This window comes from Anguilla anguilla, chromosome 15, assembly GCF_013347855.1.
Source record: "Anguilla anguilla isolate fAngAng1 chromosome 15, fAngAng1.pri, whole genome shotgun sequence".
Lineage (NCBI taxonomy): Eukaryota > Metazoa > Chordata > Actinopteri > Anguilliformes > Anguillidae > Anguilla > Anguilla anguilla.
This window is the reverse complement of record NC_049215.1, coordinates 26,774,667-26,801,913: the sequence shown is the minus strand read 5'-3', so window position 1 is coordinate 26,801,913 and position 27,247 is coordinate 26,774,667. Positions and strand designations below refer to the sequence as shown.

The 27,247-nt window shown below is 39.4% G+C and overlaps 1 protein-coding gene across 35 annotated transcripts in view; it reads right to left on the bottom strand.

The window, feature by feature from the left end:
• Positions 1 to 27,247, bottom strand: part of LOC118213757 — a 116,589-nt gene that overhangs the window by 65,131 nt on the left and 24,211 nt on the right. For 28 of the 35 annotated variants that reach the window (XR_004762510.1, XR_004762511.1, XM_035392875.1 and 25 more), the window contains exon 9: positions 8,576 to 8,854. Coding sequence is in view for 33 of the 35 variants with exons in the window: in XM_035392875.1 (XP_035248766.1) it covers positions 8,576 to 8,854 (279 nt within the window). In the remaining 2 variants the exon portion in view is untranslated. Of the gene's footprint in view, positions 1 to 2,268; positions 4,071 to 4,447; positions 4,503 to 4,854; positions 4,906 to 5,513; positions 5,559 to 6,536; positions 6,576 to 8,091; positions 8,335 to 8,575; positions 8,855 to 22,697; positions 22,713 to 23,356; positions 23,402 to 25,291; positions 25,337 to 25,643; positions 25,656 to 26,299; positions 26,351 to 26,761; positions 26,792 to 27,247 lie in introns of those variants that run through there. The other 7 variants (XM_035392904.1, XM_035392906.1, XM_035392903.1 and 4 more) reach the window with 4 other exon arrangements.

Genomic DNA, 27,247 nt, shown 5'->3' with positions numbered 1-27,247 from the left:
GAATGCAAAAACATCAAAGATATGATGGCTGTTTGCAACCTGTGACAAAGGCAGTTTCCAACGCACAACTGGTGGCCCAGTTCAATGCAGTAATCAGAGTGCCAGTGTTCGCTGCTGACTGACTGAGCATTGTTGAACAAACGTAATGCCGTTTTCTTCAGCATCAATACATATCCTTCATTAGTGAAAAATATAATTTTCCCAAGTGAACAAAATGCGTCCTCTAAAACCCGAGCACACTTTATGGTGCCGAATTGAAGCAAAATAAGATACTTTGCATTTGTGACACTGATACGGTCATCGTTTATAAAGAAGGAACATCCACACTGAAACCGTGTGCACTGAACCACTGTGTGTGGGGGAAACGATACCATCCGCTCTCACAAAAATATCACAACCACACATGCTCTCTGGTGAAACCGGTAGATCCCTGAATTAATCTGGTTTCACCCCCCCCCCCCCCCCCCCCCGTTTCTCTCTGTGTGTGAAGTTGAGTCATACTCTATATGCAGCCTCTTGGTGTGCACACTGGAGGAAGTGGGTGGCCCCCTGTCCTGTCAGTGCCGTCCTGCAAATACTCCTTCAGTGTGTGTATGTGTGTATGTGTGCTTGTGCGCACTTACGCTTGCAACTGTGTGCATTTTTTTGCATGTGGTAAAAGCACAAAGTAAGAGTAACACACACAAGATAAACATATGAGAACAGTCAATTGGGATATAGCCTAACCCCTTTATACCTTTATATGGAAGGAAGAAAAAAAAAACAGCTGAAATGTACAGGAGACCTAAGCATTTAGAATGAGTGACAGGGGAGAGCTAAAATATGGTGTAGCACTACTCTCTGCACTCTCCCTGTGTGTGAAAGGGCTCAAGTCCTTTGTTCAAGGGAAGCTTATGCCATTCCCACAGATGAGGTGGTGTTTCTGGAGTCTGTAAAACCAGAGGGTTCTCGATTAGCGTTTTCAGGACTGGGACGTTCCACGGCCACGTCTGAAAAAGGGCCTGGCTGCAGCTCTTTCTTGAATGAGGCGGAGCCACAATGCAAGTGTACCGCAAGCACACATGCACAGACACATGGGTGGACTGCTAAATAGCTGGAACTCCTATTTTTTAGCCTCACAATATTGAAAAACTGTTTCAAAGGGTTATTTCCCCCAGTGTTCCCTAAAATTAAAAAGACTTTTAAAAAAAAGTAGCATACAGTCAGTGATGTTTATTTCCAACTTTCTGTTTACTTCACAGGGAGGCACAGTGGTTGCCTCACCGCAAGAATGTCCTGGGTTCGAATCCAGGCTGGGCCTTTCTGTGTGGAGTTCCGGTTTTCTCCCACGGTCCAAAGACGTGGAGGTAGGCTAATTGGAGACTCTGAATTGCCCGTAGGTATGAGTGTGTGAGTGAATGGTGATTGAATGGGGTGTGCCCTGTGACAGATTGATGTCCTGACCAGGGTGTATTCCTGCCTCTAATTTGGTAAATCTTTTCACTTCAGCCATGACATAACATTTTATAATTTCTCGAATGTACTGGTTAATAGGATTCTTGTTTAAAGTAAAAAATTCAAAAGAATTCAACAAAAAAAATCCTACGTTTCATTTTCATTTATTAGATTTATTTTTGGGAAGACAGCAGATGGCGCCATCACCACATCTTTCCTGGGTGGTCGTTCCTGATAACCTAGGGGCGTAACTATACAACTTGATGACAATACCATAGTGGTACTCTGAAAAACAATACAATTCCTCTGAATTTATAACAGTATGATACAATTAATGACTAATCACAATACGATGTCATTAGCTGCAATGTGAATGTGAACATTAGATTTGACAGATTCCCCCTACCCCACCAACTCTCAAGAAATCACTGTAATAATAGTATACATTTCAATGTTAAGTGCCTTTAACTTCAGTGCCTCAATCTGCCTAAACAAGGTTTGTCATGTAAATTAAATTGTGACAAATTAAGTCATCGCGATACAAATTATACATATCACAATGATGCAGTTGCATTGTGACGTTTGCCTTGCGATGCATTGATGCACCGGTTTTATTACACATCCAACAATGATGCATGATGGGTAGAATTTACCTTGTTTTCCTTGATAACACTTTGACAGGTATAAAAGTAACAAATAATACGGTGATTTTGGATATTCGCACTGTATTACTGAAGTGTGTAACTGGTCTTTCCCCGTTTTATAAAATACATACGGACCAAAGAAGCCCTGAAGCGATAATTTCACAAATACCTGTACACAATACAACATATACACATTTTAATAAATGAGCATTTTATTGAATTCATTTTACTGAATACCGTGTGGTTTAAAACAAACTCACTAAAATGTTATGACACAATCCAATATAGATGATTTGAACACTACACTACCAAGGCATGCATCCTAAATACAGAAAACAACAGTGAGTGTCCCAAATCTAATTCTGTGGTTAAAAAGATAGAACTGCAAGTATTGCTTGAACATTCTGCATGAGCGTCCATGGAAACGTGTCCCACTGAAGATCCCTTAAATGATTGTAGAAAATGGCTAAAATATAAATGAATACAGAAACTATTCCATAAAATGAATGAATAAGTCCAAGCAGTAATAAGATTACTCAATAAAATACAGCGCTTAGCATTTCTTTAAATATTTTGCACAGCACCTCAATTATTACCAAAGTATGACAATCTTTGCCTTCCTGCATCTCCAAAGCTGTAGGAAGAAATATGTCAATCAAGTAATCCTGACAGATGACAGGAGTTCATAAATAATGAGTGGCTTCCTCCCCACATTTCCAATCAGTGCGAACCTTCACAAAAAAAAAAAAAAAAAAGCTATTTCCGGGTAAAGCTACTTACATACTGAACAATGTACAGACTTCAACAACTGCAAAAGGTAAGCCACTGTGTAGTTTTATGCGACTTGACAGAGGAATTATTTTAACACCAAATGTTGACAGAAGCAGTGGAAATATGCATTTGAGGATAGTTGACATGCCAGTGAATATGCATCTTCAAACTTTAAAAAAAAAAAATTTTTGTTGCAAAAATAGGTGTCATTTTGGACACGTATGAAGGTGCCACATTCAGGAAAGAACCACGCTCAACATTTATAGCAACAGTTGAAGCTAAAAGCCTGTGTGGTGCTCTGAGCAGGGCAGCTGGCTCTCTACCCTCCACCCATACTGCCAGAGCCTTGATTTCCAGTGCTCTGCCACTTCCTACACTGTGTTTCCAGTTCTAGTAGAGCACTCTGCTTTTTCCCCGTCTGAATAAAGTGAAAATACACAGAAGCTGGCTGGCACACCATCAGTGGAATGCTGTTGTGTGCCGATGGAAGTCTTACTGTATATACCCTAGTCTAATGATTTACAAGTTATGTACAAATTACTTAGAGGCTGTGATTGGCAGTCTCTATTTCCATGCACTCTTTTAAAGAGTGCTTAACTGGACTGCAAAACCTCAAATCAGTGTACATCCTAAACAGAAGTGTATTGCACTCGTATTCCAGGCCCTTTGTTTAAAACACGGATCTACAGTAAGGTACTCCGCGGTTACATTCAGAAAAGACCTGTGATCGGTGTCTTGGTTTAACAATACCTATTTATGCCTTCACAGACAGGTGAGGTCAGCAGGAGAGAGCCTCTGCCACTGCTCAGAGCTGCCATTTTGTTTGACCGCGAGCGCGTGCGGTCCTTCTACCCCACCTCTCCTTCATCCTGCCGCGTCGCATATTCTGCAGGTTTCAACCAACACAATAAAACTGAAACGAGTAACAGACTGGCGCCCATTCCAGGGAACACTGGTACATTCCGGTACAGAAGGAATCTTTACCCAGGTGTCTTTAAAAATTAAAAAATTAAAAATGTGCGACGAACGAGGAGAGCGGGAATACATAGCTTGATCTATTTAGCACATTTAACAGAACACGAGTAGACAGACATTTTAATCCATGACGACATCCTGAGAGTCTTTAATCTTAGGTGAAGGCTGTTGAGCTCCAGTCGACGCAGCTGGACTGAAGCATATCTGGCGATGTTTATGGCCTTCAACAGCTTTCAGTGGCTCCTGCTGGGGAAGAACAACTTTTTATGGTCATTACACACAACTTCTTATTTTTGAAATGCAGCAATAAAACACTTATTTGGTCTTTGCAAACATTGAGCACAAGCACTAAGAATGTGTTCCTCAGATGGGAGATGAGAAGTTGTACTGCAGGGGAAAGGAAGTAATAAATGCAGTGTTTGATGGGTGATGCATAACCTAAGTTATATGGGAAGGGTACAATAATTACTGTATGTTTGGTGAAATAAACAGCATTCACGCTTCAGGCTTGAAATTATTCTTACTACCACTGCATACTAACAATTTCAGTCGTTTACTATTTCAGTAGTGCTGGATGACACAAACTTGTTCGCTGCAGTATATGAGGTAAAATGAGGATTTACCTTGTTACATGCTGTTGGGACCATTAGTTGGGAGGCTTGTCACCATTAGTAGGAGCTGGTAAAGAGTAAAAAGGGACAAGACAATTCTAAAAACCACTTTGCCATTTCCCTTCTGAAACCTGAAAAACTAGCATGAAAAAGTACAACTATTACACTAATAACTGCCAATTAATAGTAGTTCTGTCTTGCCATTTTGATGCAAACTCAAAATGATGATAAAAAAAATATTTGATCATAATTAAATTTACATTCATTTTTTAAATTACATTCTTTTTTGAGTTTACACTGTCCCATTCCATAAACTAAATGTCAACATTTATCAGTGGCAATCTGTTCTTGTGGAACACACCAAGTTCTTCACAACTTTTCATCTCTATTGGAAATATACGATTAAATAGAGGACTTACTACTGAGTGGCGCAGCTTTGTTATCAATGGTATTATCCAGGGTTTCAGGAACTGTAAAAACATATTTGTTAGAAACAGTCATTTTCAGAATATACAGACCACCACCCCAGATTTGTTCATTTTTATTCCATCCAAAAAATGAATTTGTTCATGGCAATTTTTCCCCTTGCGATAAGTCCAGTTCTGAAACGCGTCGTTGTGATTTACGGGAGAGCCATTTATGAGCACATGAAAAAGCCAAAGCTTATGGGGTGAAGGCACCAGGAGATGCACCATCACTTCATCTGACAAAACCAACACATATGATGCGTACAGGCTGCCCTGTCATACAGTAAGTGTTGAGCCCTGCAGCCTGGCTGGTCCTTTCTGATATACATAGTGCATGTATGCACATGCACATATTGTTTGATATATAGTTTGAAAACGTTTAATATTAGCTAATCCTTTGACAGGTAGAAAAGTAACAAACAAATAACTTGCACCTCAAACACTGTATTATCTGGAAAGGGAAGTCTATGTATGGTGAAATAAACAGCATTCAGACAGAATTGTTTTTACTTGCTACCGCCACAGGCTAACAATGTCAGTCATTTACTACTTGAACAGAGCAGGATGACACTGTGGTTCCTTGTTTGAAATATGAGTAGAAGAGGATTTACCTTCTGATGTCTCATTAGCTCCATCTTGATTACCAGCAGAATTTTCTAAATAGAAACAGCATGAAAGGTAAACTAACTAGTACACTAATAACTGCCAATTCATAGTAGTTCTGTATTGCCATTTTAATGCAAACTCAGCATGAACAGTATAAAAAATGTTTTGAAATATTTGATCATTTTAAAATTTAAATTCATTTTTTAAATTACATTCTTTTTTGAATTTACACTGTTCCATTCCGTAAACTAAATGTCAACATGTATCAGTGGCAATCTGTTCTTGTGGAACACACCAAGTTCTTCAGAACTTTTCATCTCTATTGGAAATATACGATTAAATAGAGGACTTACCATAGAGTGGCACAGCTTTGTCATCAATGGTATTATCCAGGGTTTCAGGAACGGTAAAAACATATTTGTTAGAAACAGTCATTTTCAGAATATACAGACCACCACCCCAGATTTGTTCATTTTTATTCCATCCAAAAAATGAATTTGTTCATGGCAATTTTTCCCCTTGCGATAAGTCCAGTTCTGAAACGCGTCGTTGTGATTTACGGGAGAGCCATTTATGAGCACATGAAAAAGCCAAAGCTTATGGGGTGAAGGCACCAGGAGATGCACCATCACTTCATCTGACAAAAGCAACACATATGATGCGTACAGGCTGCCCTGTCGTACAGTAAGTGTTGAGTCCTGCAGCCTGGCTGGTCTTTTCTGATACACATAGTACATGTAGGGTAGAATTAGCCTTGCGATCGATGTGGAATATCTCAAAATAGTTTTGAAAAGGTTTAATATTAACTAATCCTTTGACATGTAGAAAAGTAACAAATAGATAATACAGTGTTTGAGGTGCAAGTTATCTTGAAGGGGAAGTCTATGTATGGTGAAATAAACAGCATTCAGACATTTTTTTTACTTGCTACCGCTACAGGCTAACAATATCAGTCATTTACTACTTGAATAGAGCAGGATGACACTGTGGTTCCTTGTTCTAAATATATGAGTAAAAACAGGACTTACCTTCTTTAGCTCCTCCTTCATTAGCAGCATCAGAATTTCCTAAACAGTAAACTGGGTCATGAGAAAACGACTAGCATGAAAGGTGAAACTAGTACGCTAGTAACTGCCAATTCATAGTTCTTCTGTCCTTGTTGGGGCCATGTTGGGGTAAACTCAACATACAGTCACATGCAGTTTTTAATAAAGTAAAAGTCATTTTTAGAAAATACAGCTCACCACTCCACATTTTTTTGTCATTCTATAAAATAAAAAAAATATGCTTTGTACATATGACATCTTAGGAAACCCATAAAATTCCATCAGAATTAGTGGCAAAGGAAACCATCCTTTAGTGAATGTGCCCCTGATGTGTTTCCACAGCTTTATATTATTCTACTTTTAAATTCTATATTCTATTTATCAGTACATAAATCTAGGATGCATCACCCAGTCACAGCATTGTCTGTTGAGCATTACCTTTTGTCCCACAGCGAGCCTGCACAAATTCTGCAGAAAAACAATAAAGTTAATTACAAGACAAAATGTCTGCGCGATCATTTTATAAAATGTATGCTCGTGACCCGAATGTTTTTTACAGTATATATGAAATGTCTGCAAGAAAGATAAAAATGCCTCACAATCTCTTTCTTTCCCCACAGAAAATGAGCTTGTGCCCAGCATACAATAGTCACAGGGCACAATGGACCTACCAGGCCAGTGTTTCAAACTAGCAGGATATTGCATCATTTTCAAATGCATTTTGAAAAGGCCCTTTATGAAATACGTGGAGCATCTTCATCTTATGAACAACACATTTTGCTGCTGTAGAGTGAACAATGTTCCAAAACATAAAAATCAACGCAAAGAGAGACTTAAGAACTAAGCAGCACTGTGTACAAGGTCTCTCTCCAAAGTACACTTTGCGATTTTGCTTCTTCATCAGTTTGTCCATACTGAATGCCTGATTAATATAATAAAAATATAATAGTCGTAACTAATTCATTGTTTCAAAGAAAGAGAGACCATGTAAGAAAACAGTCTTGGTGAAATGTCACAGTCTATTTTCACATCGCGCCAGCGATAAGAGAACCTTGTGATGCCCAATACTCAGCAAAAGAACACCTGGATCAGACATTCTAATATATCCTCTGACAATACATATTACCTCCACTGTATATGTTTGTTTTTTGGGGAGAAAATACTTACCCATCAGTTTTTTTCTTTTTATGAATGCAATTACCCCGATGGCGATGATGATGATGATGAGAAATAGCAAACCAAGAATAAGTCCAACTGGAGTTTCTAAAGGCAAAAGAAATTATATGCAACAATTAATTTTATGAATACAACTCTGAGTTGTAAACAATAATATGGATACAATTCACATTAACTGTAAATGATTGCTTAATCACAACGATTGATATTAACAAAACAAATTATATGAATCTGTATAAATGCATATAAACAAATCCCATTGTCCTGCACCACCTTTATGGCTGCATATATGTATTACTGCACAGCATAACTCTCTAAAGGTAAAATGTTGGGAAAATAGCACTTTACTCCATCTGCTTACCTGGGTCAAATGCGACGATTTGGTCACTCACAGCAAAGCTCACAGGGTTGCTGCAGTTACATATGTAAGCTTTTCCAACCTTGTCATCAGTCTTCTCAAGTTTCAAGGTTCCATCGGACTGCCGCAATTCTTCTTCACCATTTCTCCAAGCACACTGAACTTTAACGGTGGCCTCATTCTTACAGGACAATTCGCACTTGGATTCAGTGCACTTCTTAACAATGATTGGTTTGGAAACAGGATCTGTTGATCAAGCAAAGAACAGCTGTATCATAGATAATCTAAGCGACTGTCTACACTCCATTACCTTTCATAACGCTAATCTGTAGAAGGCTGCCGATCTGAGCATGTGAATATTCAGTGTATGACTACTGCATTCATCAATGGAAAGAAATACTAGTCTGTCTGAATGCTTGATTCAATGAGTTTGTTAAATATGATTACGATGACGATACAGGGGTACAGAAGAGACAGCTTTACTTACCGAGTAACGTCAGCGTCCATCTTTTTGTAGCTTGAACGCCATTTACATCGGATGAATAAAGTCCAATAAACCTTGAATCTAATTTTGTGATCGTCATTTCTCCTGTTTTTGCGTCCAGAGTTGTGGAACCTTTGAACTGGCGATAAGCGACAGTTTGCCCGGCCTCCCACTCGATTGCTTTGTCATCCCCATGTTTCCAAACGATGCGTTCGAGTGGGCCAGACAACGAGCCGGGGGATAATGTGATTTCTCCTCCTTTCTTTCCATATACTTCATCACCTAAGGAAGGGGTTGTGTACACGTCATGCAAAAGCATTTCTGTTACAGGACATATATGTGTACGTTTGTAGCACTTTCTTGTATTTAAAGGTGAAGTGCCTCACTTAAACAGCAAGGATGGAAACAAGCAGCATCAAACTTTACGTGGCAAATCTTAACACACAGGATGCCATTACAACACTTTTCCTCATTGTGTGCGCAGAATTGTCGTTGCATACACATCCACAAACTAATTCACTTAAGCACAGAGATTAATTAATAGGCCAACTATCAAGATTCCAATAAATGATGTGTAGGAATTGCCTCAAGTAATTATATTTTTACAATCAAAACACACGATGGTGACGTGTGCAGAATCACTGGCTAATTGTATCAACAATCCAGAAGATAAACATGTATATACAACTCTATTTTAGATGAGATTAGTTTACATTTTATTGTCAGATTTCTCTGAATTTTGTTCTATCACAAGCCATACTCCCTTTCATACTCAGGGGGGCAGACACATTGGTATGCTGAAATGACAAACAGATGTAGGCTAGCACTTTTCATTAATGAAAGATCAATCACTTTGTCAAAGGTATTAAATCTGTTATAGCCTATTATTTCTTTCGTTTACATAGCAAACTGTTATGCCACAGTCGGGTAAGATATAATAGCCTACAAATACAACCAACTTTCTGAGCCTCTTTCTCCAAGCCATTAAGATGACCGTACTACGTTGTAGCTCGGAAGTTAAGGCATGCGAAGATTTATGTAGGCTAGACCTTAACCTTTAATGATAATTCGTTAAATGGGACAACAATTATCATAGCCTTCCATTTGCCCAGTTACTGCTATATTTCCGCATATGCTGCCTTGTAGTGACAAAAGGGAGTTGCCCCTTTGTAGTCAAAGCTATCGTCGGTCTACGTTAGCTAGCCTTGCTAGCTACATGGTTATAGCTAACCGCATTACTTTAAATTCGGCCGTATATAGTTTTAAATTCTACAATAACGTGCGATCCCGCACACACATAACATACACGTGCCATTTGTCGCTAGTGGTTGTCTAGGCCTAGATATTTTCAAGAACAGGCTCGAACACTGAACATTATCCTTATGTGACCGTTGATTTCCGTAGCTGACTCCTGTACATTTTGTAGTACAACTCACCTGCTGCTACAAGTAGAATCGATGATGCCAAAACATGTAACAAGTAAACGACTTTAACTTCCCTGGTAAGCATCGCTGTTATGTCCGTACTGTCTACTGATGTTCTTATCGATAAACTAATCCAAGTCGCTAGCCGTAGCAACTGCTTGTCCTCCCAACCAATTTCTTCTCAAAAACGAAACTGAAACTTTTCGTCGACGTCTACTGCTTTGTTAGTCTAATTGTGAAACAAAAGGTAATGTAAATGGGGGTTAGCGATATCGTAAAAATAAAACGCTTAAAACGACAAGTTGTAAAAGTTGCAGTTATTTTCCCATGTAAATAAAAGTACATAAAGCACAATTCGTAGCCGCTATTTCCAAAGTTCATGGGTCGTAGACATGCGTGTTAGATGGAGGTGCAAGTCCTGTAACGCCTAGGAAGCAAGGCTCATTTGCAGTTCAGCAACAGCTTTAGAACATAATAGCCTCAGCGGAACGAGTGAACGAGTAGGCCTATAACATAATTTAGCTAGCTAGTATCATTATCGGAATAAATGTTAAACAACATAAACACGTTTAAAGAAAAAAGGGGGTTGAGGGAAAGGGCCTCATACTCTTAATATATTTCAGAGTGTACCATTAGATTGAAGTTTTTTTGTATTATTTCTTTTGATCATATTACCATAAATACGCTGTTATATTTTAAATAAAGAGAAGGATGGTTGAATTTGTACATATTTAGCTCCATGTATAAAATGTGTTGCCATAATCAGAATTCGATTAGTCTATTAAAAAATACATGCGTGTCCTTCACTCCAAAATATACATTTTCCCTAGTAATATGTTCCTCATCGCCTTGATCTTAAGCTAGTCTGAAATACTGTCGCAGAAAGCCTGGGGCTATAACCAAAATACAATTTTAAATTTTAAAAATGAATATTGGTGTTAATGTCGCTTTATACCTTATATGGGGGAAACGATAATCTAATTATTTATTTAATGTAGATTTGATGTAATTTTCAGAGAAAATTAAGCATATTTTCACAGTCAGCGTTATGAATCCTGTCATCAATGGATTTCAAAATAAGTTTTATTTTGCGTTCAGAAGTCAATGTGGAACTCCAATGTTTTGCACTCGCACTGCAGACATGCGCAGTACAAACCTACTTCCAGGACTTCACAGCTTAGGTTGGATGAGGGTGTGCTTTCGTGTCTCTAATGTGCATGTTTATGCTTTAGCGGCTAGCCTATAGCTCTCGAACAACCTTGGCTGAGTTTATTCATAAACATAAACCACGGAACATAAACCCACTATTCACGTGCTGTATGCCTCGACTGACAGGTGTGAGACCTCCGGAAAGGACGGACAAGCGCTGTGCCTTCAAAAATACATGCGTTGTGTAGTTGCATTTAAATTAGAAAGGTGCTTCAAATGATTATGGCAGTGTCACAAGAACCCACCTGTAGTAACACGTGGTTATGTACCAGCTTTGTAAAAAATGCAGGTCAACAGATTATTTGCATACAATTCCTGATTTGCAGAAATGTGCAGAAATCCTTTCTAGGGTGCAATTTTTTTATTATTATTATTAAAAAAGACATCCCAAATTGTCCCAGTTGTTTTTTTCCCGTTTTTCTGATTAATGCCAGAAATATTCATAGTGAAGCACTGATTGCCTGTTTGTAAATGGCACTATACAAAGCTAAGACTGACTGCTTGATACCCAGCATCCCTAACTTGCTCTGATTGGCACAGTACATTGACAAGCTACAAATTCAGCCTGTGTAAACTCCAGAGTAAATGGAGCAATGTCTGTTTGCAGTTATATGAATAAACATGATTAAATAAAATCAGGTTACTGCCACAGTGTAGTACTGTACCCTCCTGTCCTCATGGCCAAAACCAGATTTTGACCACATCTTGTAATTTACTGAATAATCTGTCTGCTGTGCTCTAAGTCTGGTCATAACAAACCTTCTTCATCTGATGTGGATCACACCAGTGAAATTGATTATTTATGTAGATCTGATGCAAATCTCATCTACCATAAAGTGACCCGTGCCTGACACTGGAATCTATACATGAAACACAATAGGGGGGTTTGCCAGCAGAAATATGAGTAAAAAAAAAAATAAATAAATTTAGACACAGATTTAGATTTTCCAGTGTGTTCAAATCTAACACGACTCTAGTTTAAATATTTATTTTGAGTTATTTTCACAATGTGCTCGGGCATTATGGCCAGATGGTTTGTGGTCCCTGTTTTTAGCTCCATCAGATTTCTAGAAGTTTGCCCACTTGGACGAAGAAGTCAAGCAACCACCCAAGCTCTCCAAAGTCTATGTGACAATGACACAGCCATTTACTGAAAGGGAGGGTCCTCTTCCACCACAAGGGCCCGATTCAGTGCTCTATCCACCACCCATCTCAGGTGTGATTGGTACTAGTAAAACATGGATTTTTACTGTGCATTGGAGAATTCTTTTGTGTTTATTCAATGTCTTTATCACAGAAGAGTACACTACTATGAGCCATCACTGGCCACCATGTATTACTGCAGGGGGTTTATATTGGAGTACACTTATTCCTATTGTTACCAGTAGGAGGTAATGCATGGCTCCTAGCTGAGGCTGAACACAAGTATTGACTTTAAGGGGCAGTTCACACAAAAATGAAATTAAGGTTTGTTTCCACCAACCCAGAGTACTATCTGTCCATTCAGATAGTTTTGCTGAGATTTGACAGGTTTTCTAGATATCCACTACAGCTCACCCTGATACAACGGACCTGAACATATCCATATTTGTGCAGAACACAGTGCACAAAAAATGTACATTTCAAAAACTCCACAGCAACATGTCTTTCGAAACATAATGCCACGGTTACTCAAGAACATCCACAGAGCTTAATTTGTTCTATCGAAGTACAACTGGTCATTTACAAGGCTCTTCCCTTACCACCTTTACTTTGTGTGAAATGAACATCTTGTCAAGTTCACATTTCAGCTGCAGTCCTTTACTGACCTGAATTCCATTTATGTGGTAGTCAAAGCTCACAGTATCAGTTGCCCAAGGAATAATAAACATAACAGTGGCATGAACAAGACCAGGTCAACACCTAGTATATGGCTGGACCTAACAGACTTGATCCGGCCGACCGATGGTGTAACTTCATAACTCGGCTGACCAATGGTGTAACTTCATCACTCAGTCACTCACTCAGTCACAGACATTCCTGTTTGTAGGGCTGTCAAGTCTCTCTCTCTCTCGCTCTCTGAGGTGGGCGTAACTATCGAAGAGATACTCATGGCAGTGGGAGAAAAAGTAAGGCATGATAGTATCGACTCGGCTGTAGTTGTGTTTCTAAAAACCGAAAATCTCTTCAGTCAGATGATTGAAAATGGTCTCTGGGTGAAGGAGACGTTCGTGCAAATAACGCCGCAGTCAGCACCGGCCACAAAAGTAACCATTTCAAATGTTCCACCTTTTATTAAGATCGGGGCGATTGAGAAGGAACTAAATAGATTTGGTAAGTTTTCAAGCGCGTTAAAAATGAAAAAGAGGGAGAGAAGGGTCGATCGATGGGAGAACAAACACGGAGTGATAACGGGTCAGCTACAGGGAGTAGGCCCACGGTAGTTACAGAGAAACCATTTTCTGGAGACTCCGTTGAGTCCGTAGACCCAGGAGAGGGACCTTCCTCTGCACAGGAGGTGAATACAGACCCGAGCAAAGTACTGTCAGTACAGGAGGAGAGCACTGACCCGGGCGAGGGTCCCTGCTCGGTACAGGAGGAGAGCACTGACCCGGGCGAGGGTCCCTGCTCAGCACAGGAGGCAAGTAAAGATTTACTGGGCTTGGAGCATTTAAAACAAGTTGACAATGAGAGGGAGGGAAATAACGTGTTAATCGTGGAAGGGCAGAGTAGTAGTAGAACAAAGTTCAGACAGAATGCAGGAAACGGTAGAGGTTGCGGATGAAACAATGGAAGAAGAGGATAGGTGGTCAGAGGGTTCTGATACTTCTTGTAGTCAGACAAACGAAGGGAGTTTGTACTCGGTCGACCAAATTAACGCGTTCCTGGATAAAACTAAGGGAAAGACGGTAGAATTAGGATGATTCTTCCTCGATCTCGACAAGTTTGTGCTTTCGGCTATAAAGGCACAGAAAAGTGGGGTAAGTAAGGGTTTCATGTTAGGAAATTAGCTGCAGAAGATGTGTACATTCATATACGAAGTTTACCAAACTCAGTGAGAGTATAGGCCTCCACTTCTGAAAGCTCAAAAGCAGAGAATCTCAAACGCTGCCACAAACTTGGTCATTTTGTCTATATTTTTGTCATTGAACTTATATTCTAATTAACTTTGTGACTTTTTATGTTTTTTCCCCCCTTCCTGTTTGGCTTTACATATAGTGCCTTTTGTGGTACTATACACACCAGGAGCACTTCCACTGAAGGCCATGCAACCCTCTGACAGTCTCATGCACTTCACAATCTCATATCCTACAGTCCGCATAATACTACAGCCACAGGAGCGATTTAGTGGCGATTGGCGGGGATGAATATCACTCTCTGATGACAACAGATAGCCTCTGGATGCCTGTGGAAGATAATGTGTGGAACTGTTCTCTAACACTGTGAGGAACAAGGGAGGGATTGCAGTGACACTCAATTGTGATGAAGATAGTTACATCAGAAAGAATTCCACAATACTGGAGACAGACATGGAAGAGGAGTCTGCAACCTCAAAGATTATAATAAACTCACTTTAGTGCAAAGTACGGGTAAAGTATCTTTGCTGGGACCGTGATCAGTCTTTTCCATATTACAGAGCTGAGAGCAAATGTACAAAGTGTAGCACATTGTGGCTGATGAATGATGCTGGGTAACCTCAGTCAACCAGAGCCATTGATTTAAGGCACACAAGTGGCAAGTTGTTTCACATGCTTACACAGGCATAACTGATGTGCAGACCCTGTGACATTTGTTTCATTGTGCTGTGAGTTTTGGCCAGACTACAGGCAGGTGTGACGCAGCAAGTTTCACGGGTAAGTCAGACAATTTTGCACAGTGATGATAATCTACGCAAGCCAGTAGCAAATCTCTCTTTTTAGTGTACACTTAGTTTAAGAGCTGTGAGCAGTAGGCTATTAAATAAGGGTGAAATTCTATTTTAGGTTTAAATCTAGCAGAGAGTTAAGAGCTTTTGATTACTCCTTAAAATCTCATGCTTTGTTCTACCCTCTCTCCCCCAATGTGTTTGCATGTCAGCACTGCTGACCTCTGACCCCTCCTCACATGGCTATGAACAATGGGAAGGCTCTCCTGAATTCCTCTGTTAGGCAATCGTTTCAGCTTGAGCCAGCCCTGGCCTGCACCCTGAAGTGGTGAGTGCATGAATGGATATGGGGTTTAATGAGTAATCCTCTGCTGAACTAAGACTCCCAGGCTGTGGATTCTTTAACCAGCTTTTATGGAGATTTTACTCAGCTGGAGAAAGCACAGCGCTTCAAAGCCAAAGTACCTGTGCTGCTACAACAGTCATACACAGACTTTTTGGGGGGCATATGTGCAAAAATAGTAACGTAAAAAGGGGCACCTGTGGTAAGGACCTTTAAAAATTTAAATTAAAAATTCCCTGCTAAAGATTCCATCTTAAACCAACCTAAGCTGGTCAAGATTGTTTAAGATGTTTTCAACACTTTTAGATGGTTAACGAGCTGACCAGCCTATATAGTTACCTAGTCCACCAATTTGACGAGCATAGGTTACCAGCTTAACCAGTTTAGACCAGCCACAGACCAGTTATAGCCAGCTAGAAGGACAAACAAACAGCAATATTTACACAAGTTACGCTTTCCACCGCAATATTTAAACAAAATCAATCCACCGGTGTGTTAGTAATTTAGACCAACAATCGCACTTGATCACAAGAAAAACGGCCCAATCAAACCACACCTCAACAAACTGTTTCCGGATACCGCATTCACGTGATTTTCTCATGGCAGTTGAGGAAGATGCAGAAGTCGGCTACTCAATTTAACAACGAAAATTAGCATACTGAGCAATTACGAAACAATTTCAAAACATTTCCTGATGTTGTGGGAGTGAATGGTTTTGAAGTCAGTGGCAACCGCTGGAAGAGAAACGGTGAGCAGGCCTAACGCGGTTGATTTGTCAGGCCATGGCATAGAGTTGGTTGTGCAGTGAAAATGAGAGTCCGCCAGGAAGGGACGAAGGAGGAAAACAGGTGTGTGAAATGTGCTGTTCAGAAAGCATGTTGGACATACAACAACCAAACAAATTTGAACTTTACCAGCCAACCGACTGAATTCCATTTTCATGAAATAAACTGCAAATTGATTTTATTTAGTTCTTACTGTAATTACTAGCCTTGGGAGTTGAAACGTTAGCCATGTTTTATTGACTGAAACTCATGTAGGCTACAGTCTTATTTGTTGTGTTTTAACTTTAAGCCAATGGTTCTTTGTTTTCAGAAAATGTAACATGGGCAGTACAATATTTCCAGATGTTTCAATGTTACAGTTTGCTTATGTCTCACTAGAACTGATTAAATAGGATTTTTCAATTTTACCGCCAAGCATTCCTTTAATGGATGGCAAATCTCGTCGCTTTTTTTAATAAAGGCCGTTTACGTTTGAAACGTTTCTGATTGCAGTTATCCCAGTAAAATAAATAAATAAATAAATTCATGAAAATTATTGAGCGACTGATGACTGCTGTCAAATAGTATTTCAGGTTTCTGATTTGCCCTTGTTCAGTACGTTTGTCTCCACAGCAGGCCTGCACTCTAGATAGCACTGCATGTCTTTGTCTGCACAAGGGTGGATATGACCCTGTTTGAGTGACACAGCAGGTCCACATGAACATGAGAGCCCGTGTTTCTCTTACCAGAGCAACCTGTAGGAGTGTAGCTTAAGTATAAATTTTTTTTTTTTAAATCACAGATTAGTAGCAATTAGATTTAGTGTTTGTACTGGTGTATTGTAGAATATTTTCACATGTTGTATCTTCGTGTAAATATGGAATTCATTACCAAAAAACATTATATTATCAGCACTAACCCCTTTCAGGTTACAATACCATAGTAAGTATTATAGAGGTCCGAGTAACATAATTAGTATTAACCCTGCTGATGGTGTTATGGAACAATGAGTATTGCAGAGAGTACAGTAACAGAGTAACAGTATTAACCCTGCTGGTGGTGTTATGGAACAGTGAGTATTGCAGAGAGTGCAGTAACAGAGTAACAGTATTAACCCTGCTGGTGGTGTTATGGAACAGTGAGTATTGCAGAGAGTACAGTAACAGTATTAACCCTGCTGATGGTGTAATGGAATAGTGAGTATTGCTGAGTACCGTAACAGAGTGACAGTATTAACCCTGCAGATGGTGTAATGGAACAGTCTGTGCTTTGTGGATTAGGATGAACGGAAGCATGCAGGCATGTGACTCAGCATCCTGACAGACTTGCTCCTGTAGGAAAGAGGTGGGAGGAGTGCGTTCATGGAAGAGGGAGTCTCAGCTGAGGGACTTTCTCGGGTGTGATGATTTGATCCAATGAATACAGTGCAGAGGTTGTGTGTATGTGCAGCACATTTATTTATGTTTGTTTGTAAAAGGCTGCGATTAGATGGATGTGACTTGAATCAAAATGTATACATTATTGAAGCTGCTGGGACTTTTTGAGCAGCAAAAAAAAAAAATTTTAATCCCAAAAACTTGCCAAACTGTCTGGAAGGTCCTGCCTGAAGTTTGAAACATTGTAACTTCTTTCCATGAGAGCTTTTTAGCAGTGTTATCTGAAAGTGTCCGTAGAAGAATTTCAGTGATCAGGTGAACACTCTCTCTTCAAGGTATTTTTTTATTTAAAAACTAAAATGCATTTTTCATGAAGCGTCAAATGTACTGACATGTAAAATAAAGCTTTAGCTTTTGTTATTCATCACAAGAATGCAAAAACATCAAAGATATGATGGCTGTTTGCAACCAATGACAAAGGCAGTTTCCAACGCACAACTGGTGGCCCAGTTCAATGCAATAATCACAGTGCCAGTGTTCGCTGCTGACTGACTGAGCATTGTTGAACAAACATAATGCCGTTTTCTTCAGCATCAATACACATCCTTCATTAGTGAAAAATATAATTTTCCCAAGTGAACAAAATGTGTCCTCTAAAACCCGAGCACACTTTATTGTGCCGAATTGAAGCAAAATAAGATACTTTGCATTTGTGACACTGATACGGTCATCATTTATAAAGAAGGAACATCCACACTGAAACCGTGTGCACTGAACCACTGTGTGTGGGGGAAACGATACCGTCCGCTCTCACAAAAAGACCACAACCACACATGCTCTCTGGTGAAACCGGTAGACCCCGTTTCTCTCTGTGTGTGAAGTTGAGTCATACTCTATATGCAGCCTCTTGGTGTGCACACTGGAGGAAGTGGGTGGCCCCGTCCTGTCAGTGCCGTCCTGAAAATACTCCTTCAGTGTGTGTATGTGCTTGTGCGCACTTACGCTTGCAACTGTGTGCATTTTTTTGCATGTGGGAAAAGCACAAAGTAAGAGTAACACACAAGATAAACATATGAGAACAGTCAATTGGGATATAGCCTAACCCCTTTATACCTTTATATGGAAGGAAGAAAAAAAAACAGCTGAAATGTACAGGAGACCTAAGCATTTAGAATGAGTAAAGTGAGTGACAGGGTAGAGCTCAAATATGGTGTAGCACTACTCTCTGCACTCTCCCTGTGTGTGAAAGGGCTCAAGTCCTTTGTTCAAGGGAAGCTTATGCCATTCCCACAGATGAGGTGGTGTTTCTGGAGTCTGTAAAACCAGAGGGTTCTCGATTAGCGTTTTCAGGACTGGGACGTTCCACGGCCATGTCTGAAAAAGGGCCTGGCTGCAGCTCTTTCTTGAATGAGGCGGAGCCACAATGCAAGTGTACCGCAAGCACACATGCACAGACACATGGGTGGACCGCGAAATAGCTGGAACTCCTATTTTTTAGCCTCACAATATTGAAAAACTGTTTCAAAGGTTTATTTCCCCCAGTGTTCCCTAAAATTAAAAAGACTTTTTTTTTTAAAAGTAGCATACAGTCAGTGATGTTTATTTCCAACTTTCTGTTTACTTCACAGGGAGGCACAGTGGTTGCCTCACCGCAAGAATGTCCTGGGTTCGAATCCAGGCTGGGCCTTTCTGTGTGGAGTTCCGGTTTTCTCCCACGGTCCAAAGACGTGGAGGTAGGCTAATTGGAGACTCTGAATTGCCCGTAGGTATGAGTGTGTGAGTGAATGGTGATTGAATGGGGTGTGCCCTGTGACAGATTGATGTCCTGACCAGGGTGTATTCCTGCCTCTAATTTGGTAAATCTTTTCACTTCAGCCAACATTTTATAATTTCTCGAATGTACTGGTTAATAGGATTCTTGTTTAAAGTAAAAAATTCAAAAGAATTCAACAAAAAAAAGCCTACGTTTCATTTTCATTTATTAGATTTATTTTTGGGAAGACAGCAGATGGCACCATCACCACATCTTTCCTGGGTGGTCGTTCCTGATAGCCTAGGGGCGTAACTATACAATACTGAAAAACAATACAATTTCTCTGAATTTATAACAGTATGATACAATTAATGACTAATCACAATACGATGTCATTAGCTGCGATGTGAATGTGAACATTAGATTTGACAGATTCCCCCCCACCCCACCAACTCTCAAGAAATCACTGTAATAATAGTATACATTTCAATGTTAAGTGCCTTTAACTTCAGTGCCTCAATCTGCCTAAACAAGGTTTGTCATGTAAATTAATTAAGTCATCGCGATACAAATTATACATATCACAATGATGCAGTTGCATTGTGACGTTTGCCTTGCGATGCATTGATGCATCGGTTTTATTACACATCCAATAATGATGCATGATGGGTAGAATTTGCCTTGTTTTCCTTTGATAACACTTTGACAGGTATAAAAGTGACAAAAAAATACGGTGATTTTGGATATTCGCACTGTATTACTGAAGTGTGTAACTGGTCTTTCCCCGTTTTATAAAATACATAGGGACCAAAGAAGCCCTGAAGTGATAATTTCACAAATACCTGTAAACAATACAACATATACACATTTTAATAAAATGAGCATTTTATTGAATTCATTTTACTGAATACCATGTGGTTTAAAACAAACTCAGTAAAATGTTATGACACAATCCAATTTAGATGATTTGAACACTACACTATGCATCCTAAATACAGAAAACAACAGTGAGTGTCCCAAATCTAATTCTGTGGTTAAAAAGATAGAACTGCAAGTATTGCCTGAACATTCTGCATGTTCATGGCGTCCATGGAAACGTGTCCCACTGAAGATCCCTTAAATGATTGCAGAAAATGGCTAAAATATAAATGAATACGGAAACTATTCCATAAAATGAATGAACAAGTCCAAGCAGTAATAAGATTACTCAATAAAATACAGCGCTTAGCATTTCTTTAAATATTTTGCACAGCACCTCAAATATTACTATAGTACGACAATCTGTACCTGCCTGCATCTCCAAAGCTGTAGGAAGAAATATCTTAAAAATGTCAATCAAGTAATCCTGACAGATGACAGGAGTTCATAAATAATGAGTGGCTTCCTCCCCACATTTCCAATCAGTGCGAACCTTCACAAAAAAAAAAAAAAAAAAAAAAAGCTATTTCCGGGTAAAGCTACTTACATACTGAACAATGTACAGACTTCAACAACTGCAAAAGGTAAGCCACTGTGTAGTTTTATGCGACTTGACAGAGGAATTATTTTAACACCAAATGTTGACAGAAGCAGTGGAAATATGCATTTGAGCATAGTTGACATGCCATCTTCAAACTTTAAAAAAAAAAAAGCAAAAATAGGTGTAATTTTGGACACGTATGAAGGTGCCACATTCAGGAAAGAACCACGCTCAACATTTATAGCAACAGTTGAAGCTAAAAGCCTGTGTGGTGCTCTCTACCCTCCACCCATACTGCCAGAGCCTTGATTTCCAGTGCTCTGCCACTTCCTACACTGTGTTTCCAGTTCTAGTAGAGCGCTCTCTGCTTTTTCCCCGTCTGAATAAAGTGAAAATACACAGAAGCTGGCTGGCACACCATCAGTGAAATGCTGTTATGTGCCGATGGAAGTCTTACTGTATATACCCTAGTCTAATGATTGACAAGTTATGTACAAACTACTTATTGACTGCCAATCACAGCCTCTATTTCCATGCACTCTTTTAAAGAGTGCTTAACTGGACTGCAAAACCTCAAATCAGTGTACATCCTAAACAGAAGTGTATTGCACTCGTATTCCAGGCCCTTTGTTTAAAACACGGATCTACAGTAAGGTACTCCGCGGTTACATTCAGAAAAGACCTGTGATCGGTGTCTGGGTTTAATATTATATATATATATAATATAATACCTATTTATGCCTTCACAGACAGGTGAGGTCAGCAGGAGAGAGCCTCTGCCACTGCTCAGAGCTGCCGTTTTGTTTGACCGCGAGCGCGTGCGGTCCTTCTAGCCTGCCGTGTCGCATATTCTGCAGGTTTCAACCAACACGATAAAACTGAAACGAGTAACAGACTGGCGCCCATTCCAGGGAACACTGGTACATTCCGGTACAGAAGGAATCTTTACCCAGGTGTCTTTAAAAATTAAAAAATTAAAAATGTGCAACGAACGAGGAGAGCGAGAATACATAGCTTGATCTATATAGCACATTTAACACAACACGAGTAGACAGACATTTTAATCCATGACGACATCCTGAGAGTCTTTAATCTTAGGTGAAGGCTGTTGAGCTCCAGTCGAGCAGCTGGACTGAAGCATATCTGGCGATATTTGTGGCCTTCAACAGCTTTCCAGTGGCTCCTGCTGGGGAAGAACAACTTTTTATGGTCATTACACACAACTTATTTTTGAAATGCAGCAATAAAACACTAATTTGGTCTTTGCAAACATTGAGCACAAGCACTAAGAATGTGTTCCTCAGATGGGAGATGAGAAGTTGTACTGCAGGGGAAAGGAAGTAATAAATGCAGTGTTTGATGGGTGATGCATAACCTAAGTTATTTGGGAAGGGTACAATAATTACTGTATGTCTGGTGACATAAACAGCATTCACGCTTCAGGCTTGAAATTATTCTTACTACCACTGCATACTAACAATTTCAGTCGTTTACTATTTCAGTAGTGCTGGATGACACGAACTTGTTCGCTGCAGTATATGAGGTAAAATGAGGATTTACCTTGTTACATCCGTTACGTGCTGTTGGGACCATTAGTAGTATCTCCTAAAGAGAAAAAAGGGACAAGACAATTCTAAAAACCACTTCGCCATTTCCCTTCTGAAACCTGAAAAACTAGCATGAAAAAGTACAACTATTACACTAATAACTGCCAATTAATAGTAGTTCTGTCTTGCCATTTTGATGCAAACTCAAAATGATAAAAAAAAAATATTTGATCATATTTAAATTTACATTCATTTTTTAAATTACATTCTTTTTTGAGTTTACACTGTTCCATTCCGTAAACTAAATGTCAACATGTATCAGTGGCAATCTGTTCTTGTGGAACACACCAAGTTCTTCACAACTTTTCATCTCTATTGGAAATATACGATTAAATAGAGGACTTACTATTGAGTGGCGCAGCTTTGTCATCAATGGTATTATCCAGGGTTTCAGGAACGGTAAAAACATATTTGTTAGAAACAGTCATTTTCAGAATATACAGACCACCACCCCAGATTTGTTCATTTTTATTCCATCCAAAAAATGAATTTGTTCATGGCAATTTTTCCCCTTGCGATAAGTCCAGTTCTGAAACGCGTCGTTGTGATTTACGGGAGAGCCATTTATGAGCACATGAAAAAGCCAAAGCTTCTGGGGTGAAGGCAGCAGGAGATGCACCATCACTTCATCTGACAAAATCAACACATATGATGCGTACAGGCTGCCCTGTCGTACAGTAAGTGTTGAGTCCTGCAGCCTGGCTGGTCCTTTCTGATATACATAGTACATGTATGCACATGCACATATTGTTTGATATATAGTTTGAAAACGTTTAATATTAGCTAATCCTTTGACAGGTAGAAAAGTAACAAACAAATAACTTGCACCTCAAACACTGTATTATCTGGAAAGGGAAGTCTATGTATGGTGAAATAAACAGCATTCAGACAGAATTGTTTTTACTTGCTACCGCCACAGGCTAACGATGTCAGTCATTTACTACTTGAATAGAGCAGGATGACACTGTGGTTCCTCGTTTGAAATATGAGTAGAAGAGGATTTACCTTCTGATGTCTCATTAGCTCCATCTTGATTACCAGCAGCATTTTCTAAATAGAAACAGCATGAAAGGTACACTAAAGCCGCGTTTCCACCAAAATTACCCGGAACTTTCAGTCCCAGGAACTACTTTACCAGGAACTAAAAGGTTCCTTCAGCCAATGGTTGTCTGCGTTTCCACCGGGGTCTAAAGTACCGCGAAGATTAGGCAAATTAGCCCACTGACGTTGTCGTCGGTCCATCTGTCATATGATTTCTTCTGTAACCCCATACTACCACCGAAGTAGCCTACATTATTTTCTAATAACCGGGACAGCCCGGAGGGGTTTATTCCACTTATATACAACGGGTTACCAACAATGGCTATATATGGTTACTTTTGTATTTATTGATTTTCATATATCCTCTCAAACACATTCATTAACAGCAGAAAACATGCACACGTTGTAAACAATTTGCTGTTTTATTACTTTCTCGTCGTCAATTCCATATAGGCTAATCGCAAAATGACAAGAATAGAACGAAAACTCGGACTTGCGTGAAAATGTAAATTAGTAGTGGTACAGCCACCGTTTGCTTTCCTTCGAAGTTACTGCTAGCCGAGCAGCGAAGTGTGCCCTCCAGATGCGAACCATGCACCATAAATGAGTCCATAGTCTTCCTGGTCTTTTCGTGGAATTGAAAAATGGCAGTAAAATTGAGTAAAATTACGGCAGTCTGAAAAAGCTAAAGCAAAGATTACTAGAATTAACCTGTTATTTTACCCGGATAAAAAGTGCGGAAGGTGATTTCCAGTTTGCTTGTACTGTAACACCAATGTTAATTGTGCAGAACTACCGCATACCTCACATAACTGTATCAGACGTTTTGAGTCAATTACAACGGGCTAACAAAGAAAATCCGGAAGAAAATATTCAGCAACCGAATTAATCCGTTTGAATGTTTTGGTAGCCTACATAATATGCTGTCCCAGCACGAATGCTTAGCATTTTATAAAACGAATACTAAAGCAAGAAAAGAACAGAAGAGCACACGTTATAATTCCAAGACGTTGACAGGTTATATCCAAAAGTAGGCTACTGCGCCGCATAACATACAAGTTTGATTTGAAGTTATTATGAAAATAAATTGGTTTGCCGCTGCATATTTTCAAACATGGTGGGTAATGGCGGAAAATAAATACAACACAAATGCTACGAGTACTCAACCAATCAGAAATGTTCAGCGCTGCAAGCTCCACCCAAAAGGTTCCTGTACTTTCGGAAAGTACTACCCCCCGAGCAGGAACGTTTCGGGGGGTAAAACAAAGCCCCCAGAACTAAATTTAGACCCTAGTTCCTGCGGTGGAAACGCACTGAGTTCCTCAAAAGGTTCCTAGTTCCGGGGTATAGTTCCTGCGGTGGAAACGCGGCTCAAGTTTGATTTGAAGTTATTATGAAAATAAATCGGGTTGCGCCTGCATATTTTTAAACATGGCGCCTGAAAATAGACACAAGTGCTGCGAGTACTCGACCAATCAAATGTTCAGCGCTGCAAGCTCCACCCAAAAGGTTCCTGTACTTTCGGAAAGTACTACCCCCCGAGCAGGAACCTTTTGGGGGGTAAAACAAAGCCCCCAGAACTAAATTTAGACCCTAGTTCCTGCGGTGGAAACGCACTGAGTTCCTCAAAAGGTTCCTAGTTCCGGGGTATAGTTCCTGCGGTGGAAACGCGGCTTTTGCTAATCCTTTGACAGGTAGAAAAGTAACAAACAAATAACTTGCACCTCAAACACTATTATCTGGAAAGGGAAGTCTATGTATGGTGAAATAAACAGCATTCAGACAGAATTGTTTTTACTTGCTACCGCCACAGGCTAACGATGTCAGTCATTTACTACTTGAATAGAGCAGGATGACACTGTGGTTCCTCGTTTGAAATATGAGTAGAAGAGGATTTACCTTCTGATGTCTCATTAGCTCCATCTTGATTACCAGCAGCATTTTCTAAATAGAAACAGCATGAAAGGTACACTAACTAGTACACTAATAACTGCCAATTCATAGTAGTTCTGTCTTGCCATTTTAATGTAAACTCAGCATGAACAGTATAAAAAAAGTTTTGAAATATTTGATCATTTTTAAATTCACATTCATTTTTAAAATTACATTCTTTTTTGAATTTACACTGTTCCATTCCATAAACTAAATGTCAACATTTATCAGTGGCAATCTGTTCTTGTGGAACACACCAAGTTCTTCACAACTTTTCATCTCTATTGGAACGATTTATACGATTAAATAGAGGACTTACTGAGTGGCGCAGCTTTGTCATCAATGGTATTATCCAGGGTTTCAGGAACGGTAAAAACATATTTGTTAGAAACAGTCATTTTCAGAATATACAGACCACCACCCCAGATTTGTTCATTTTTATTCCATCCAAAAAATGAATTTGTTCATGGCAATTTTTCCCCTTGCGATAAGTCCAGTTCTGAAACGCGTCGTTGTGATTTACGGGAGAGCCATTTATGAGCACATGAAAAAGCCAAAGCTTCTGGGGTGAAGGCAGCAGGAGATGCACCATCACTTCATCTGACAAAATCAACACATATGATGCGTACAGGCTGCCCTGTCGTACAGTAAGTGTTGAGTCCTGCAGCCTGGCTGGTCCTTTCTGATACACATAGTGCATGTATGCACATGCACATATTGTTTGATATATAGTTTGAAAACGTTTAATATTAGCTAATCCTTTGACAGGTAGAAAAGTAACAAATAGATAATACAGTGTTTGAGGTGCAAGTTATCTTGAAAAGGAAGTCTATGTATGGTGAAATAAACAGCATTCAGACATTTTTTTTACTTGCTACTGCTACAGGCTAACAATGTCAGTCATTTACTACTTGAATAGAGCAGGATGACACTGTGGTTCCTTGTTTTAAATATATGAGTAAAAACAGGACTTACCTTCTTTAGCTCCACCTTCATCAGCAGCATCAGAATTTCCTAAACAGTAAACTGGGTCATGAGAAAACGACTAGCATGAAAGGTGAAACTAGTACGCTAGTAACTGCCAATTCATAGTACTTCTGTCCTTGTTGGGGCCATGTTGGGGTAAACTCAACATACAGTCACATGCAGTTTTTAATAAAGTAAAAGTCATTTTTAGAAAATAAAGCTCACCACTCCACATTTTTTTGTCATTCTATAAAATAAAAAAAATATGCTTTGTACATATGACATCTTATGAAACCCATAAAATTCCATCAGAATTAATGGCAAAGGAAACCATCCTTTAGTGAATGTGCCCCTGATGTGTTTCCACAGCTTTATATTATTCTTCTTTTAAATTCTATATTCTATTTATAAGTAGGCCTACATAAATCTAGGATGCATCACCCAGTCACAGCATTGTCTGTTGAGCATTACCTCTCGTCCCACAGCGAGTCTGCACGGATTCTGCAGAAAAACAGTAAAGTTAATTACAAGACAAAATTTCTGCGCGATCGTTTTATAAAATGTATGCTCGTGACCCAAATGTTTTTTTTTCCCACTTAAGTTTGACCTTTCTTTTTACTAATACAGTGAAGATAAAAATGCCTCACAATCTCTTTCTTTCCCCACAGAAAATGAGTTTGTGCCCAGCATACAATAGTCACAGGGCACAATGGACCTACCAGGCCATTTTCAAATGCATTTTGAAAAGGCCCTTTATGAAATACGTAGAGCATCTTCATCTTATGAACAACACATTTTGCTGCTGTAGAGTGAACAATGTTCCAAAACAGAAAAATCAACGCAAAGAGAGACTTAAGAACTAAGCAGCACTGTGTACAAGGTCTCTCTCCAAAGTACACTTTTCGATCTTGCTTCTTCATCAGTTTGTCAATACTGAATGCCTGATTAATATAATAA